Genomic DNA, 20033 nt, shown 5'->3' on the forward strand with positions numbered 1-20033 from the left:
AGAAGTAGGGAAACAAAGGTTTAACGTTTCTGTCTCCTGTGCCCAGACCCCAAATAGAAACCCTATCGTACCCCATGGAGTCTGTGGCTTTGTCAGGGGAAGGGCAAACAGATGCCAGAGAAACATAAAGAGGAGAAGGGAGGAGAGGGCTAAAGGGAAGGTCAAGCAAGAGAGAGAGAGTTGAGTTTTGAAAAGTTGTTATTGCACATTTATGTGTACAACTTATGTTTTATGGCAATTAATCTAATAAAATACACCAACAAAAGTAAGGAAACGAGATAGAAGAACAAACAGGTAGAGAGGAAGGAAGGAGAAATGGGGGGGGTAAGAACAAGACACACACTTTGTCAGATCTTCATATTCTTTCAGCTTTTGCTTGAAGACCACACTGACATGTGGACTAAAGTTGATAATTTGTTGCTGAAGTCCATGCATGTGGGCAGAAAGAATATGAAGACCTGAAGAAAAGATCATCATCAGATGATTCATATTTACATTTTTCACATCATTTATAATGTCAGCCCATCCCCCCTCCACCACACACACACACACACACACACACACACACACACACACACACACACACACACACACACACACACACACAAAGTACCATTTAAAAAAAAACAGCCTAGGCTGGTGAGTCGCACTTCCAGTAAAAGACCACTTTAATCTTCACTGGCCATGAAATCAGTTCATAGGACTCAGTGCTTGCCACCCTGTCATTGTCCCTTTGTAGCAATCTGACTGACATTTTTCCCTTTTCATCACTCACTTTTATTCTTTCTCTCCCTTACTATCTTTTCCCCCATTAACCTCTTGCTGACATCTGGATGTAGACAGTCTGGTGGGACTTAAAAGGAAGATAGGGAAAAAGGGAAGCGAAGGCTGAACAGGAATATAAAGACACAGGGGTTAGAGACAGGGTTTAAAGGGGATAGGATGCAAAATAAGTAGCATACACCCATTGCCTTGTTTATGAAAACCTGAATGTGGTGGCAAAATAGGTTGTGTTCGCACTTAGGTCAAGGGAACAATAAGAGGACCACAGTGATGTACATTTGTCCTCTCAGTATCACATTTTAAGCTTCATTTACCCAGCTCTGGTTTGTCGGGCACCTGGAAGCTGCCCAGTACAATCAGTCTTCTGCTGCTGGGCAGGGAGCATGTCCACTGTAGCTGTCACGGTTAAGTGTCCTGCTCAATTTCACAGCCACACTGAGGAATCAAGCTGCTAACTTTGCTGTCACAGACCCATTTCTTTAACCTTACTGTAGGATGACTGCTGTCTCCTCTGTTAGTAACTAATGATTGATGGTTAACGACTATGAATACATGTTGACTGAATCACCCAATATCACTTAATTAAGGCAGCACGGGACATTCATAGGCCAAATATTTTGTTTAGGAATCTTGATTCCTAACATACTAAGTTGCTCTTCTTTTTTTCCTTTCCAAAATTGCCTGTTTCATAAAAGAAAAAAATTATTCTGCCTTGCAGTCTGTTTTCATGCAACACAGTCGCTTACAAATTATGTTCTCATACAGCTAAACATCATTCTCAATTGTATTTTAGGGGGAAAACACATTTCTGATCCACCAAAAGTTAGAGAAAGGTTAGGTGTAGGCATAAAAACCACTTGGTAAAGGTAATGTAAAGTAACGTATGCAACGTTTGCAAAAAAAAAAAAAAAAAAAAGTGGACACCACTGTTGCTTCAGCCTGGACTTGAACTCGGGTCTCTTGGGTGAAAGTAGGTTGTTTGATCCCATCCTACATGCTTCCTTCCTTCTCGTCTGGAGTTCAGACTAAGTGATTACAAATATTCTTGTGATGTGTTGCACACAAACGTAATCCGCAACAAAATACGTTCCCCTCAAAATGGAATTGAGAATGCAGTTTAGTTGTATGAGAGCATAATTTTTTGTAGACACGGTTGTTTCATGAATAAGTCAAGGCACACTGGGCTGATAACATTAAATGTGTCTTTGGAATCCACACTTGGCCCTTTGTTTGCTGACATGCTGATTTGACGGTGAAACAAACAAAATATTTAATTTGGAAATTCCATGTTTTGCATTGCCTTCATCACAGTGACATAAACTATGAAATCTCTGACTTGTTTCATGCTGTTATGGTAGCATAACTGTGAGAAAGGGAGATTTTTTTTCTTATCCATTGTCACATTGGCTAATTGACTGCAGAATTCTTCAACCACTTTAACAAATTCACCAGGCAGCTGGGGCTTTAGTCTAACAAAATGAGCAAGGAACAATGGATGACAACCTGCCAAAGAAGCTAGTAGAGTCAGTGTAGTTGCCAGCTACTGTCAAAGTTCACCATCATTTGTCTGGTGGCTGTTGTTAATTTCCTTTTCATTTACCATCATTCATTAAAAAAAATTACATTCTGTGTGTATGCTGCCAGTGAAATCTGACTTTAATCATCCTCATGATTAAGTCAAGGTTATAGCTCAATGTTGTAAACATGTTTAATACACATGCTTGATAACTGTCATGTTTGCCTCTTTACCAGCATGTTCATTCATGTTGACATGCTGGCGTTTCCATGGTGATGTGGTACTTGGGCAGTAGTTGCTGCGGCACACATAGGAGTAAAAAAAACCTATATAGCAGCACACCATATCTGGATTTAAATGCCATTCAGATGCTGTAGATGACATACATAGATCAATGGGTGAAAGACAGCCTGACACTAATACTAAAGAGAAGAAGTGAGCAGAGCCAGATGATCGGATAGTGGAGAGGCAGCAGGTTGGTGTCGTGGTCAAAGAGACCATCCTGCAGTCGTGAAGTCACAGATTTGATTTCCACAACATCCAGTGTGTGTCCTGCCAAAGTGCTTGTTAGAAAGATATTTAACCCCTATCTGCTTTGCCATTTTAAGTCATTCTGAGAGTGGTGAGGATTAAGGAAATACCATGCAAAAGGGAGAAGAATCTGGGTCATTATCATTACTACAAATTTGAACAAAAGTTCAGGCAGAGAGTGGATGTCAGGAGAGAAAAAAGTGGACGGGGACTGCAGTTCAAGAAAGGACAAAAGAAAAAAGGTGACAGAAATAGCATGGACAAGAGGGAGTGAAAAGAAGTGCAATACGTGGACTTCAAGGAAAATGAATGAGAGAAGTAAAGAGAGTGGGAAGAAACGCAATGAGGCACCAGACGGGCACTACAGTACAGAAATTACCTTAATAATACTTGGTCTCAACTCTATTACAAACATTTGTGTTCACAAGGCATTACCTTGGAACAAAAAGACTTATTTGCCATATTTCACAATGTTGTCTGTATGAGCTGCTGCAACCAGTAGACATTCACGGGCAGCATCAAAAAATGAAAATGGCAAAAAATACAGAACTAGCTACGCTCTTCCTTGAGGTGACCAAAGGGAAGAACCTGGCAAGAGAACCTGTAGTCAGTGAGGTGACCATGAACCCAACTACCACTCTGACAGAACTAGATCCATGGTTGTCGCTCCTGTTTTATTATTGTATTCACTTATTTTAAATAATTGTAATTGCTTGGGCTGTCAATGCCCATCAAGGTTCTAGTGTTGGAAATGTCCCTTACAAATAAACTAATAAACTAAACTAGTAAGTTCCTTGACAGCAACAGCAGGTCTTGCAAATGTCACATTGCAGAGTTTTCAGGAGGAAGCCACTCCTGAATAAAAGGCACACAGCAGCACAAATGAGCCCCTTTCCCACAGCAATATCACACATTGCTGGATTATGTTGACCGGTACAGGTAGAAGTTTCTGTTGTTCAGACAAGACACACCTTTCTCCTATTTTACTACAAAGCTACCATTCACACAGTGTTGGCAAGACCATCACCCCCTCTGCCACGGTTTCTCAGATGGGACGTCTAAACCTTCAACAGCTGTCCAACTCTGCATTTTTGCCAGTCCTTTGTCAAAATGGTTTTATGTATAGTGGTTTGTGTTTCCCTCTTTTGTGTTCATGTTGGCTCAGCACAGCAGAGCGTCCCACATCTGTGTTCAGATGGTGTGGGTGCTTGTCTCAGTAACATTAAAGCCCCACTGTGTAAGGTTTTGTATTTTTTGCGAAACAGAACGTGACGTGCTGACGTCACTGGAGGTTCCCAGGTCCGGACGTCCCAGATGGAGCTCCTGTACACAGACACTGAGAGGCGCTGCTGTCTGATTTTGTTACTTTTTCATTTTATATGCACATAGTTCAGTGTTAATTTATTTGTTAATAAAACAAAGCATTTTACAGCTCTTGAATTATTTACCATATTCAAAAATCACAACCAGTTTGAGGGGACAAAAAGTCTATACTTATTGAATGCTTTTGAGCCAAAGTGGTCATTCTCGATCAAAAATTTAAAAATGTAAAAATGATTCATACACAGTATACATGAGGCACCCCCATCCCCCCACCCCTCCACCCCCAAAATATCTTCCTATAAAACAAATCAAGGATATATGAGACTAAACTGAGTGGAAAATGACGTTCACTGCATCATTCCTTTTTTCTTGCATATTGTATCTACAAGCCTTCCCTTATTCCTTTGAAATGACAAATAGCTTCATCACATGGAATTAAAAATACATAAGTTTCTGGAGTCATGTTTTTATTCATACATGTACATTATACATGTACTGACAGGAAAATCCAACTAGACAAAACTAATATCCACATGTATAATTTAGTCAAAATATGCAAAAATATTTCAAAAGTCAGACTTCAAAATGCAGGCAGGTTGACTAGTGGTTACATAATATATAACAGTAACAGTCTGATAAGGTCTTCTTGGTTCTTTGAGTCCAGCCACATGAGGCTTTATGTTGCTTCTGCAGCTCTGGGATGGAGCCGGACTCCTTCGTCTCCTCCAGCTCTTTGACTTGTTATTGTAGTTCCGTCTCCACCTGGAGAGGAAATGCAGAAAAGGGCCATATCAGTATGTTTATAGCTACAGCTGGACAGAGCAGGACATTCAGTGTACAACAGCAACATGAGGCTGAAACCAGAACCTGGAAAAAACCTGGAAAAACCTGGAATCCCAGGTTTCTGGAACAGCCTTGTCTGATGTACATGCTAACTACAAACATTGGCAGCGTCATGACAAGTTTTTGTCTTGAAAACTCATGTGATGTGGAAGCTGTTATTTTAAGGCAAAAATGTGACATAGTGTTTCTTTAAGGCATGTTCACTCATACAGTCGTTGTGAAACATTGCTGGTAATGTAACTAGTACTTGAGCCCTAAAATTGCTCTAACTGATTAGCCAGCATTTTGATACCGGATGCCATTCACACATGACCTCTGTGCCAGCAAATTAATGAATTGAACTCTTCATGTGCAATGCAAAGTCCTTCATCTGGTAAAACGTGGGCACAGCTTATCACTTCTCAAACTTCATTCCTACCACAAAGCATTTTGTCATGAGCAGGAAAACTTCAGGAGCATCAGAGTTCACTCGGAGACTGTAAAGATAGAGAGAACAATAAATCCAAACCTAAACGATCAAATCTGCAAGGACAAGTGGAAGAAAATGTCCAAGTCCAGATGTGTCACTCTGATAGACATTTATCAGAGAAGACCTGAAGCTGTAACTGGCTCTTGTATGCTCAGGGCCTTAGATACTTACTTGAGTAAGATATTTCTGCATTGCAGTTTCAAACTCTCACTCTATTTTGAATTCATGGTTGAATACTTTCTGAGAGATCTGGTTGTGCTTTGGTTTACATGCAAATGCTGTGACCTACGAATGATCTAAGTATAGCAAGTTAATTGTGGTGTCTGGAGGAGGTGGGCAGGGATCAGGCATGGGCAAAATGACAGCCGTACACTCAGACCTCAGGAGGGGAGCAGATAGAAGCAGGGATGGAGCCGAGAGGAGAAGCAAGGAGGGGGCGGGGACGGGGGGGATAAAGTATAGGGGCGGTGCTTTCAAATGAGGACAGCAGGAGAGTAATGGAGAGGTGGGAAATGAAAAAAAAAAAAACACTGGAGAAGAAAAGGTGGTCCTGCCATTGGCAGATGGGAAAGGGAAGAAGGAGGGGGTGAATGCAGGTGGAGGTAAATGAATTTGAAAGAGAAGGTCGCACTGGCGAGGAGAAGTAGGGCAGCAGCAGGTGCAAGAGTTGATAGCTGCACACTAAGATCTCGGGAGGACAGATACACTGAAAGATAGAGAAGAAGAGAAGAGAATATATGGGGAAATGGGATTCAGTTATGTGATAGGACTTTCGCAGTATCCAGGTTTAAGTAAATTGATGGGAGTTTTCAAGAGGCAGTGTAGGCACACTTGGTAAGACCTGCAGCATGTGGCACTAGTAATATTCTCGTTCATAGGCCAGTTTGAGCATAGGGTCTCACTAAGTCTGAGTTGATGCATTACAAAAATTTCAGTGGTTGCAGCAACTGAAATAGTTTCAACGTATCCTTAAGTTTTAACTTAAAACTTGCACAAGCTTCCCACCAGGTGTAATGTCCTCCGAAATATAGACATTGGCATGGCGCGTCAGTTTGACAGGTGGGAAAACTTGCTGCCGGAGGATCAAATGCAGCCTGTTTTATGTCTGCAGCGCGTCCTCTGTGACAGATTGCATCCTTCTGATCCGGCTTAGATGTATACTTTGCTTTGTGCTTTTGTTTTGCCTGAGCAGATACTCAAAAAATCACAGATCTTCTGACAACTTGCAACAGGTTGCAGACAGAAATGGTGTCCTCAGCCCTTCTCTTCAAGTGTTTATGGCTGTAAGACATTTTGTGCCCGGATCATTTCTTGATTGGAGACTCTACTCAAGCGCATACATCTACTGCACATAGAGCAATAAGAATATGTGTAAACTGTCTACAGATAGGTGCACAGCTTTTAGTTCCTCTGTTAAAAATGATGAAACCACTTTATGTTTTTATTGCTTATATTATCTCTGCTCAACAAAAAATGAGTCCTTATAATATATCCTTATCATCACTATACTTTTTACTCTATAATGTCCCCTTTTTGTTTGACATTTACAGTTTTAAGATTGTTTTTAATGTCACTTAAAATATTTTATCTTGGGTTATGAGATATTTTGTCTGTGACGATGTGTAAGTTAGTGGCACTTTAAAGGTCTGCTAGTTAAGATGTAACTTGAGTCTCCAGGGTGCAACCAAACAAAGCTATAGCTTTAGTGTCAAATCTAAGTGGCTCCAACATGGCAGTTAGTGTGCACTTTCCACCCTAACTTACTTACTTTCTTCAATATGTATTGAATACCATGAGTGTCAACTTTGTTTTCTCATACTAGCTGCAGTTAACTAATTGGATGTACAAACATGTGCAAACATGTACAAACATAAGCTAAGGTACAGCATTATTGGTTTGGAGTATAAAATTTTCTGCAACCTTGATTAGGATGGATGGATGGGACATTAACCCATGTCTTTGCTAGCTAACATCATGACTAACACTACCTAACCAGGTCATCAACAGTGGGTATATAACATAAGACACATAAGACAAATGACTTATAGCTAATAAAATGATGAAAACCGGCCCCTTTATGACACAAGCTATTCAGCACTTTGTGGTGCTGAGTGTATATCCTGGTACTACACGTCCTCTGTGTTCTCATGCTAGTACGTATTTGGCCTGTTATACCTGCCACAATTAGTGTTCCTTCATTTCATAGCAGTGAGGGGAGAGAAGACAGACAGTTGCTTCATGTTCCTATTAGTTTGCCATTCAGAGCCAGCGTGTACCCTGATGTGTGTTTTTAAATGTAGTTTAATCCACAAGTCAAAACCAATGCACTGATAATGAAGCAGACCTATTTTTTCAACAGTGTCAACTCACTACTAATCATCACTTTTTTTGTGCTATCAAGAATACACATTTATCATGTGTAGTCTTGATTGTTTACATGTGACATACCTTAGCGTACAACTTAGAATGCTTCAGCTATCTCATGAGGAACAGTGTCTAGATCCAGTAATGACATCTCTGGTCTTTCAAACTTTCTGCATTTCTGAGAAAAAAAAAAGGGAAAAAAATGACTGAGTGTTCCATCTGGGAAAAATAAAGCCAGTTCAGTTCCAGTTTCCCTGAGCTTAAACAAATAAACCTGCATTATATGTGAAATTTGCATTCCCATCCTTTGCTGTGATTTTCTACTCTTTGGATGTCTTTTAATTGTCTTTTTGCAACGCAGACCCATCTGGCAGCCAAAGCAGCTTAGAACATGTGTGAAAATATATAGTTTTGTTCAAGTCTGGCATTGACAAAGGTGCAGTTATTGTTGGAAGCTGTTGTCTCCTAATTGATTCTCAGAGAGTTCAGAGACAAAGAGATTAAGTCCACCAACAGCCATGTGTCTTGTCAAAGTAGAACATTACATGCTCACACACTGTACGTCGCTTTGCCTAATGGTGTCAGCAAATGTCTTTAATGTCAATGCAAAATGAAAGTGCAAAGAGCAAATGAGAGCAACAGAAAAAAAGGCTGACAGAAAGTAGCGGAGGAGGTGGCACATTTACAGCTTTGCATATAGCGGGAGACAACATGAACCCTCAACGCTGAATATAAGAGGGTGGGTGTCGGGGAAATAGATCCAGAAACGCTGAAAGAAGAATAACAGCGGAAAAATGAACCACTGGATTCTGAAAGCAGAGGGTAGGAAGACGCAGGAGGAGGAAAGAGGGAAAAGAAATGATAGAGAATGGGGGGGCGGAGAAGGTCAAGCAGAGGGGTTTCAAGGTTATTGCTAATGACAGGACTGGAAGACAAATGAAACAATGAAGTCTTGAAGAGGAGAAGAAGCTAGAGGAGAAAAGAGAGTTCAGAGGAAAAAGGGGTCAGTATTGTGGGTCAGTATTCCCTCTAAGCCAGCTGCACCCGTATGAGTGCTCCCTATAAGTGCAAAAGAAAAGATAGAGGTGACAAAATAGTGAGGAGTAGAGGCTGAGGTGGTATGGGCAGAGCTGAAGAAATGCCCTGAGGAAAACATTAACATTGAACTCTACAGAAAGAGAAGAGATAAGAAGAAAAGGGATATATTGTTTGTGTTTTTATTACATGCCAAAGGACTATGGCTGTAAATTAGCATTCTTGCTAACTCCTGCATGTTTACATCTCATATTTTACACCAATGTTCATTAATTTGCTCTATCCCTATCGAATGAATAAATAAAGCACAAACATGCCATGTAGAACTGCTGCAAAACAATAGCAATTTTAAAAGTAATTTTAAAACTTTTAACTTATTTCAAGATTTCTCATTGCATTGACAGGTAATTTGGGTGGTTCTCATGCATTATCAAAGAAGAAATATCTTTGAAGAAGGAATATGATTTGAACCTACACTAAGGGATTTCAGCACCTATTAACAACCCTGAAACCAACCTGTTCTTTTTAGAGACTTTTGTACCCCCAACTATATGTCAATACCAAGTTGCTAAGCCATTTTGCTGTTTTTCCACCTCTTTTATTTATTGTCAAATTCCAGGCCAGAAGCTCTGCCCACTCCTCCCCCTACAGTATAAATCCAGCACTTTCCCTATGCCACTTCAGCTTCATTCAAAGTGTCTCTGAAACGTTGCATTCTGCAGATAAACGTGTCCAAATTTCACATCAGTCACGTGAGTGCCTGTCGCTGTAATAAGCACTGCAGCGTCAGAAAAAGTCCAATCAAAGTGGTTGTTCACCTTGTCGCTGAAAGTCTGCAGCTTCACTACATTTTCAAACTTTTTTTCTAATACAAATCAGTTACATTGTCACAATAATAAAAGCAATTCTTGAAACCTTATGGATGGCCCTTCAGCACAGCAACACACTTTAAGTATTTAAAATCAGGTTTGGTAAATTGGAATAGAAAACCTTATCACGTTGTTAAGCTAGTAATTTTTTTCCGTCCGAGTGCACAGATGTGAAGTTTCAGCTCTGCCACAGCTTGACAGCTAGCACAGTAGAGCTGAAATGTGACAGAGAAAGGGAGACGGGATGGCAAAAGAGGAGGAGAGGTGGTGTAGAGGTGGAAGACAGGGGGTTTGAAGGAGAAGACAAGAAGAGGAGGAGGTGGGAGGTGGCAGATACAGGTGATGATAGGTTGGTGACAGCGTGCTGTGTGTACAGGGCAAGGAGAGACAGGGAGGGGAGGAGGTTAGGAGAGGAAATCAGAATGGAGGCATCTGGAGGGTTGAAGTCAGGAGTGTGGGATTGGAGGAGAAAAGAAAAATAAGGGAGGGAGTAAGGGAGAAAAGGGTGTTGGGATGCGATTGGTAGAAGATCAGGGTTTAAAAACAGGAAAGAAGGGATAAAAGAAAGGGGAGATCAGTGGGAAAACATGAAGATACCAAGATTAGACAACAGGAGTGTGTTTTTTCAACACAAATCACAGATAGATGGAGAATGAATTGAGCTAATCAATGGAGGACATCTGTAGGTGATAGTGTTACCCTTAGTTGCAAGCTTTCAGGTCCCACAATCCATTGGGACTATAAACACACACACACACACAGAGGTGAGGCTAATAGTTGGCAATATCCCAGGTAAGTGCAGAGTAGAAATATTGACTAGCATGTAACCAGCCTCTTTTCTTGCCTGCCAGTCGCCCTCACCATCTGTTGACAGTGGCAATAGGCACAAACGTAAAAGTCGACATGGCTCACACCAGTTGAGCAGAGACACTGAGGAGCACTACAGAGGTAACAGCTGTCACTGGAGCACAATCCAAACTGCGCCCAAAATAACTTGGTTTTGTCTTCCTTCCAGCCGACCAGCGAGGAAGACCTCTGCCCCATCTGCTACGCACACTCCATCTCTGCCATCTTCAAGCCCTGCTCCCACAAGTCCTGCAAGTGAGTCAACACACACACACACACACACACACACACACACACACACACACACACACACTCAAACACTCAAACACACTGGGCTCTACCCAGCTCAGAATTCCCTCAGTAGAAGCAGATTCAACCTTTTAATGTGGAAATTTTACTGTTCATAGTGTTATTTTTCATTTATTGTCTTTCTGGCAATCAAAAAATGCATTGGCACATGTTTCTGTTGATTGAACACATTAATAATAACCAAAGCAATCATAATCAATCATAGTCAAATGCAACAGTCACACAAACATATCGGAGCGTTTAGAGCCTATAAAATTCATTAAGACAGCTGCACAAAGATTTTAATGGCCATCTATTATGAATTATTATGCTGTATTATTTGAGCAAGGAGACGGAATAATGAGACGGCACACAGGCATGTCTGGTTCAGTGAAGCTTTTATGATTATGAAGATGATGATGATGATGATGATGATGATGACTTTGCAAATTACTTCTTTATTTTTTCAAATTAGGAAATGTAAACAAATTATTAAACAGCTAAGGCCTTACACTGACATACAACAAGTACATTTTCAACAGTAGTTATCCTGTTGAATTACCAGAGAAATGTTGTAGGAATACTATATGCGGCAGTGTGTCTGCATACACCTCTCAATCTGTCAACTAACACCACATTGCTAATTATCACTTTGATTGTTAATGTGCATCTCAGCAGAAATAGGCTACAGATGATCTATTTTGCAGCATTACAGTGCACACTGACTGTGCACAGACAAATAAAAGAAAGAAAGAAAACAAATGCCCCACCCATATGTCTCAGCTGATTGCAGGGTGTCTATGATAGATGATTCAAATCATGGACTTTGAGGAGGAAGCCCTAAAAGAAAACACATAAACGTGCACATGCATCATTTCTGCCATTTTCCTGCCACACCACTCAGAGAATTTAACTCTTAACTGGAGAAAATGCTTTTGAATTCACTATTAAGCATGTAGATTAATACAGCACTACCCCACCAAAGTATTAATTTCAGTTTTCATTTGACACAAGAGACATTCCTGCTCATTCAAGCCTCGTTTTAGCACCAGTTACTTAAAACATGTTGCCCATCTATCTGTATTCTCTTGACACACTGTATTGTCACACAAAACGTGATCTTTCAGTAGAGTATTTTCTCTTTTGGGTTTCACTCTTTTAAAAAAGTGATCTTGATGTCAGAAGGTTTTCTAAACGTAGGACTACAATGTGTTGTGTGACCCCAATCCCAACTCCTGTCTGAAAGTACTTAACACGCCTGACCTGATGGTAATGTTGACATTTTAGTAATTAACATCACAGGTAAATAGTTTAGGGTTATCTCAATGCATGGTTGTAGGAAATGCACAAAATGTCAGACATAGCCAGCATCTCTACATTCAAATTTTCACTGATGAGGTTCATTAATTGAGGGCACTGGGGGGGGGGGGGGGGGGGGGGGGGGGGGGGAGTTTTGTCTGTGTGCAGACAACTTTTGTGTGTGTTTAGATTCAATTTCACACAACAAAGGTTGAAACTCTTATGTTGAAAATGCTTTGCGAAGTTTTGGGAGAAGTAAACATCTGAACACCTTAATCTTGGTGATCCACTGCCTGTGAAGCTCCCACATGCCAGATCACTGGCAGCCTTATCACTTCTTGCCTCCTCAGAGCACATTTAATAAATTGAAATGTCCTTAAAGATGGCAAAAAGAGATCAATTTCCAGATCACGAGCTAGAGGACGGAGGAGTGACAAGCAGGATATAAGGGATTTAGATCCAGCTCCAGTGTCTTGCTCAAGGACACTTAGGCAGGGTAGATGCTTTCTGTCTATGGGGGCTTGAACTCGTGTCTTCCAGATGAAGGACAGTCTCCCTGCTCTACACAACACTCTACAGTTTTCAAAGCAGTATTGAATTTTAATTTCCAAAGCCAGTTTTTCAACCCAGTGCCCTGCCTTAGTGACATAGCTGGTTATGTTTCATTGTTGAAGAATTACATACATTACACATTATACATTATACATCATCACTCACTCCTCGGACGCTGCTACCTTGAGCCTCGGAGCTGACTGTGCTCCATTCCCCGGTGGCATCATCGATCCAACTGACTGACACACCAGTAGACGGATGGCTGCAGGGGTCCTTGATTTTCTTTCTTTATCAAAAGCAGCCCTTGAAACGGGACTACACACACAAAACATGCACATATTCACAGACACATATGCATAACAGCACATTTGCTAGGATTTAATACAGTATATCATGTGGTCTTGGGCTGTATTCCAGGATTTCTGAGAAGGCCATGGAGTGACATTGGTAGAGGCCAGAGACCTGCACAGGTCCTCTGTTACAAGCCAGTGTCCAACCCGAACCCGCAAAACTCAATACTGCACCTGTCCCGTTTTCCACGATTTTCTCGAAATCAGTTCTGGACCAGACCCAACCCATTAATGCAAGATCTGCAACCCGACCTATACCGCTGTCAAACACGCCGCTCCACATTCTGTTTAAAAAGCTTATTTTTAACTTCAGTTTGGCTAAACAGCAAGGCCACTGATGATGTCATTCTCACCATCTATAATTACATTTCTCCTGCATTTCTGAGGATGTGATGTGATCAGTCTAATGTTCACCTCTTCATCCATGCTGATGATGATGATTCATGTGTGGCTTTGATTGATTTCAGTCCCACTGACTTCCCCTCATTTTTTTTTTTTTTTTTTTTACCTACCCGGATGCACAGTTTTATAAAATCATAGGCATTGACTTGGGATGTTGATGGGAAAACCTTTTTTTATGGATGTAGACATGTCTATGGATCTGGACCTGTTCAATGACTTTTATTGTCACACAGTTACAAAAATGATTTTAGAATGATTGTAATTATTGTTACTGATTTTTAATGGAATATACTGTATATGAGTTTTTTGGCGCTTTTATGGACAGTTCTGCTTCTATGACCTGCTAGAATTCCAGATCATAAGAAAAACTGGTATTAGTGTCAGCACTTGTTTAATCAGCAAAAGAATAGATTTGCCAAAAGAGTTTGCAAGAAATATTTTTTCTTGTGGGCCCTGACACATTATAAAGATGAATAGGTGGCCTTTGGGGTGGAAAAGGTTGAGGATCCCTGCTGTATTCATATATATAGATTTGTGTGTGTGTGTGTGTGTGTGTGTGTGTGGTATTGTATGAGTCAGCTGTTTGATAATTGCTGATCGTGGCCAAGCCCTCCCCAACACTGCAGGGAGCAGACCTCGGTGAAATTCATATTTCAATACATATTTCATGTTATCCCTGAGGTGCGCTTGATTTAGCTTCGCTGGCACGCCAGCTCAGCAGTTGTATGGATTATTCCGCTGCTGATTGAAAGACCTGTCATCTGGTCTTGAGCAAACCATACTGACCAGAGCTGGTGCTAATCACATCTTGGACTCGCTCAGGCTTTTTTTTCCCCCTCCCATCTTTTATTCCCTGTCCCTTCTGTCCCAAACTTTATCCATCTCCTTCTTCTCTCCACAGAGCCTGCATCAACCAGCACCTGATGAACAACAAGGACTGTTTCTTTTGCAAGGCCACCATCACCGGGGTCGAGGACTACAGCAAGCCGGCTGGCTCCTAACACACTGCTACGGGACACACATACACATGCGCACACACACACACATGAGCAAATTTCACTTATATAACATGCATCCACCTCAGAACTCTCATGCACAAGACTGGCATGTACAGGCGCATACTAGGACATACATTGACACCCACATATAGTGAGTGAGTCATGAAGACCATAAAGGAAACATAATAAAGGAAGGCCTGTGCCTGTGTAAAGAGCTGGTATTTGCAAACACACACACACACACATTATCTCACAAACCCATCCCAAGCTCAAAGCCCATCCCAAAAACATATCGGTTGACCCAAAGAATTGAGAGGTTGTTAGTGTGTGGGCACGCATTTTCTCCGATGCTCAGATTCTCTATCACCAACACACCCTCATCCCCAGGACTTCCTCTCCTCTCCGCCTCTCACTGAAGAGAGGGGTGAACCAGTGGAAGAAGGAAATCAAGGAACGAATCAGAGAATTTCCAGCATCATGAAAGTGTTTTTGGCTGCTGTCATGTTACCATCTCAACGTATGGCTTGTGATTACAGCTAAGCACATCAGGATGGACTGTGGGGCTCACGCAAAGTGGAAGAAATTGATGCCATGCATAGGAGATGTGGCAGAATTGTTCATATTCTGGTTGTTTTCTTAGAGGTCCATATAAATAATAAGTTTCCGCAGCCACATATCACACATAAAAGATGCAGAGGTGGTTTGAGTGTGTGGGAACTTCCTGTCATATCTTAAAAAGTAATTGTGTGAGAAACAGTAAAATATTTCTATGAATGTGTGTGTATGTGCAAGACTATAATCATGTATTTGAGTGTGTTAAGGTAAAACGCAGAATGTGGCTCAGAAAAGGAAAAGTTTTGACGTATAATGCTAGAACTTTGAGAGGGTATATCATGACTTGTGTGCTTAGAGGGAACCAGACATGAACAAAATTGAGTAAAAGTGTTTTTTTTTTTTTTTTTAATGGACCTCAACATATTGAAACTGAGGTCAAACAGTTGCCCGCCGCACACTGAAGCTATTCACACCAGGTTTCTCAGTCTTTGCTTACCTTTTTAAATATTAATCTGACTTGCTAAAAAATACATTGGTGCCAAGGTCCAGTCATTTGATGACTGTCAGAGGCTTGAATCAATGCTAAGAGCAGGTAAACACACAGCTACCCAAACTACTTCAAGTGTCTGAGAGCAATTTTGAGATATATCTTTGTTTCTACTGTGAATGTGTGTAACATAATATGATAATGTATCTCCTGTTAGCCATGGCATGTCCCCATTATTTCTTCTTTTTTTTTTTTTTTTCTTTTCCAGAGTCATATATAGCCTGAGGATCCAAAATCATGTACAGGTCCAACATAACCAAAGACTTCATCACTGGTTTTCTGTCATACATCTGAAAAGTTTCAGTTAGTCTGTGAGAGGGTTAACATGCCACTGAATCAGGATTGGGGTAATTTAATTTAATTCTTAGTTTTATTTAACTACTAGACTTGTTCCCAGTACCTTATTTTATTGTATTTTATTTTATTTCATTTAACTGCTAGACTTTTCCACAGTCTTTATTTTATTTTATTTTATTTTATTTTATTTTATTTTATTTTATTTTATTTTATTTTAACTTCCAGATGAGTTCCCAGACTCTTATTTTATTTTATTTTATTTTATTTTATTTAACTATCAGACTACCTGTGTATTGAGTGGTTTATAAGGGCAGGCACACTGAATATTATACATTGTTAGAAGTTAGTTGTACCAAGTAGAGGGAGACACACACACACACACACACACATCACACACACACACGCATCACACATACCTTGGTGGGTACACTGGAGTGTTAAACTTCATGTTGGAGACAGATGACATGAGACAGGGAACTCAGTGTCCTCTGTAGAGCAGCCCAGTTAAACACACACACGCTCACTCTCTCTCTCTCTCTCTCTCTCTCTCTCTCTCTCTCTCTCTCTCTCTCTCTCTCTCACACACACACACACACACACATACACACACAGATGTACACACATACACACAGTCCCATAAGTCTCAACAGAAAATAGAGAATTCGATGAGAGGACAGCAGCGTCCTTGAGTGTGATATGTAGTTGTCTGATTAGCACAACACTTCACCTCTGCCTGTCACTGCAGTTACACAACACAAACACACACACACACACACACACACAAACACACACACACAAGCAGATGGCATGCAAGTTCACAAAGCCCATACGTCACCTTTACTTCTTTGGACACCGCTCTCACATACAGGCAGGGAACAGTGAAACAAAATAAACATAAATCAAAAGCCCATACCTCGCCTCTACCTATGCATACACATCCACTTACTCACACCTACACACCAATGTACTGTATACATGGACTCTACTGTATAGAGACACTGTTTCTACCAGGGAGGAGGTCTACAGCCATTACACCTACAGCTCAAAAACAGGATTTTCACCTTTTTCAATACTTAGGTGTGCTCAGTCATGAATTTCACTCCTCTAATAGTCTTTGAATTGCCGTGCAGTACACACACACACGTTCATACTTCATGTCAGCAGTCACACACATTCAGACATACACCCCTCCCCTTTGCAAAATGTCCATTGTAATCAGTGGGTCACATTTGGGCCACCATGTTTTTTGGACTTCAGACACTTATTCCTGTTTCAAGTTTTGTAACCCCGTCATCCCTGCCCACGTCTACGGGGCAAACTGAGTTCATCTTCTGGTGCTGGAGTTTGTTATACTAAAATGATGTGTGTGTTGTTACAGCAGAACTGACCGGGCGATTGAACTGGTGTACTTACCATGAGGCAATGCAAGTTTTTTGTTTTGTTTTGTTTTGTGTTGTTTTATTTTGGGTGGGTGGGGGTGAGGGGGTAATAATGCATTGCTGAAATTCACAACATTTCCCTTTTTTGAGGGGTATTAATGACAACACCTGTCTCATAAATATGTTGTAAGGCACTGAAACATTGAGATTGTCCTCTGGCAAAAACAACCCCACAGGTCGTTTGTACAGCAGCCCATTACGACCTGTACTTATGATTTAAAGATAAGCGGCATCTAGCGGTCCTGTGAATAATGACACTGTGGTGTATTTAGCGAAGTCCACGACTAACCAGCATGCCTTTCACTCAGCCGAGCTGAGTTCAAATCCAAGCGACGTCAGTGTTTTGTCACCTTAAGCCTGGCCCTTTCCTAACCTTGACCGTGTATTTTTAGTGGCTAGTGGGAAGCAAACAGTCCTTTGGGTCGTATTAGAGACACTTCTGTTGGAACAAATGACCTATGCGGAGGTATGGGTTAGAGATCTTGTTGAAATATTGGTGCAGAAGTAGGGCAGGAACTCTTGCTGTTGTGGAATATAGAAAAGATAGAAAAGAAAATTGGCTGAGATTAATTGAATTCCTTTCCAGATCCAGTACATGAGGCAGACTAGACCTGCCTCTCTTTGGGTCAGTTGAATCCCGTTGTTCGTCATGTCTGTGTGTGTAAGGGTATTTAGAGGAGACGCAGTAGGAACTGAGTATAAGCTGCAGTGTTGTACACACTTAAGTGAAGATTCACTCTCTAAGAGAAATCATGTGGCTTTCCTGTGATCTGGCTGTTTAAATGTTGCCAGCCCTGGAATTTAAAACTTTTTTTCCCCTCACTGTTGCTCTGGATGAGAGTATCAAAGAAATGCATGTATTGCATTATGGAGAATGTACAGTTCTATCAATATTGGTGATGACTCACTCCTTAAGCTAGAGTGAACAAGGCTTTAATGAACTGGGAGACTGGCTTTGCAGACCTGTAAAATGGGAATTTCTGCATCCCTTTTAGCTTTTGTATTGGATTGCAAACAGGCTTGAGCCAGAAGACGTGGCCACATCCCCATCCCACCTGACTGGCATGTTAACACAGAATTCAAAAGGTTACTTCCCAGTTAATTTTCAGATTGAATGGCTCCAAGAGCTGCCCCATAATGGCAAAGCTCAAATTCACCAGAGTGCTGAAGGGTCTTGAGGGTAGACCGAGCTGCCCTGGGTAATAGGAAAAACATTTGGATTCTTCTTCTGTGGATATCCCCTTGAAAGGCGCTTGATTGTTGTGATTGTTGTGCAGTGTGAGGACTCGGTAATGTCATTGCAGTGGCTTGGAGTGCCAACTAGAATTCATGTTTGACTCTGTCTGACAGTGTAGGCAAGAAAACCTCCAAAATGCTGTACATCTATTTTAGAAAATGCTCATTACGTGATATTTATTATTCAGCGTCCCTAAAATGTGGAGGTCAAGTGTTTGGAGTGTTATTATTTTGTCAACCGAGAACACAGTTACGTTCTGTAACAATCTACTGTCCTTTACAAAGGGCCATAATTATTATAATTTTGGTGCTGTAAATGTTTTTAAATGATGGATATCTCATTTTGGAACAAAACCTTTTTTTGAGTTTCATTTATGAGCGTAATAACCGCACTGGGGCTATGTTTCACTCGTATGAAACATTTCTTAAGCTGTGTGTGTTGATTTCTGTGGTTTCACAAAATTATAACTGCAGTTTGGATGCTTTTCATATCTATTCCTGAACTGAAGGTCGAGGCGGTTCTTGGTAAGGTGTGACATTTTCAAAGAAAAATGCACGGCCAGCCAAAATCCCTTAAGAATCCTCACTTTGAAGATCCAGCTGCAAGCGCAGGATAGTATTTCTGGTTATCTGGGGAACGCAGCAGTACACTGACAAATGAATGACACACCATTTACTGAAAAATCTTACCGAGTCAGACGATGAATAGCGATTTATATTTAGAGATATTGATAAAGGTTGGAATATAAGGGCTGTGTGGCTGACTATGGGAATGTTATGGGAACATGTTCTTTTACATGTTTTGGGGTCTTCACTGTGGTCTGCGTGGTGTGTGTGCCTGTGAGCCTGTGTGTGTGTGTGTGTGTGTGTGTGTGTGTGTGTGTGTGTGTGTCCATGTGCGCTGTGTTTGCATACCTCCCTTTGTGTGGGAGTTAACAACATGAACTGATGGTGATACTTATACAATGCACATATTGAGTGAAAACAAGGGTTTACCATGCGGGTTTGCAGAACGCTCCTGTTAGTCAAGGGATCTTTTAGGCTGCACAAAGCAATATCACACAGACTGTTGACTTTTTCTGTTGCTGTTTACCTGTTTATCTGTCGTTTGGGGATCGGGACAGGAGCGCTGATGTAGGGGCAGGCAGGATTATTGCTTTCTTTTTCTCCTTTGTGAGTGAGAGTGCACATATATTGACAGTGTAACTGCATTAAATTATTTATCCAAAACTGATGGTGTTCTTTTGGTGCCGTTCTTTTTGGGGTAGAGTCAGAGAAAGATGGGGATGACAGAAGAGAGAGAGGCAGAGTGATGGAGAAAAGAACGAGGGACACAGAGAAGCTGAAAGGACACGAACGAAGGTGAGGAACATTTATGAAGCATTTTCAATAAGTAGGCTTACAAGGAAGGAAAGAAGACATGAAAGATAAAAGCAAGACAGCAGATCATCACACACAAGAAACATGAAGAGTGAGCAGGCAGAAGATCTG

The 20033-nt window shown here is 41.0% G+C and overlaps 1 protein-coding gene across 2 annotated transcripts in view; it reads left to right on the forward strand.

The window, feature by feature from the left end:
• rnf123 (ring finger protein 123) overlaps nt 1-19776 on the forward strand; it is a 177237-nt gene extending 157461 nt beyond the window's left edge. For both annotated transcript variants that reach the window (XM_030051078.1, XM_030051079.1), the window contains 2 exons: nt 10749-10834; nt 14372-19776. In XM_030051078.1, the coding sequence (XP_029906938.1) occupies nt 10749-10834; nt 14372-14471 (186 nt within the window). In that variant the 3' untranslated portion in view covers nt 14472-19776. The remainder of the gene's footprint in view (nt 1-10748; nt 10835-14371) is intronic.
• The last annotated feature ends 257 nt before the right edge of the window (nt 19777-20033 follow it).

Source organism: Myripristis murdjan, chromosome 5, assembly GCF_902150065.1.
Source record: "Myripristis murdjan chromosome 5, fMyrMur1.1, whole genome shotgun sequence".
Classification (NCBI taxonomy): Eukaryota; Metazoa; Chordata; class Actinopteri; order Holocentriformes; family Holocentridae; genus Myripristis; species Myripristis murdjan.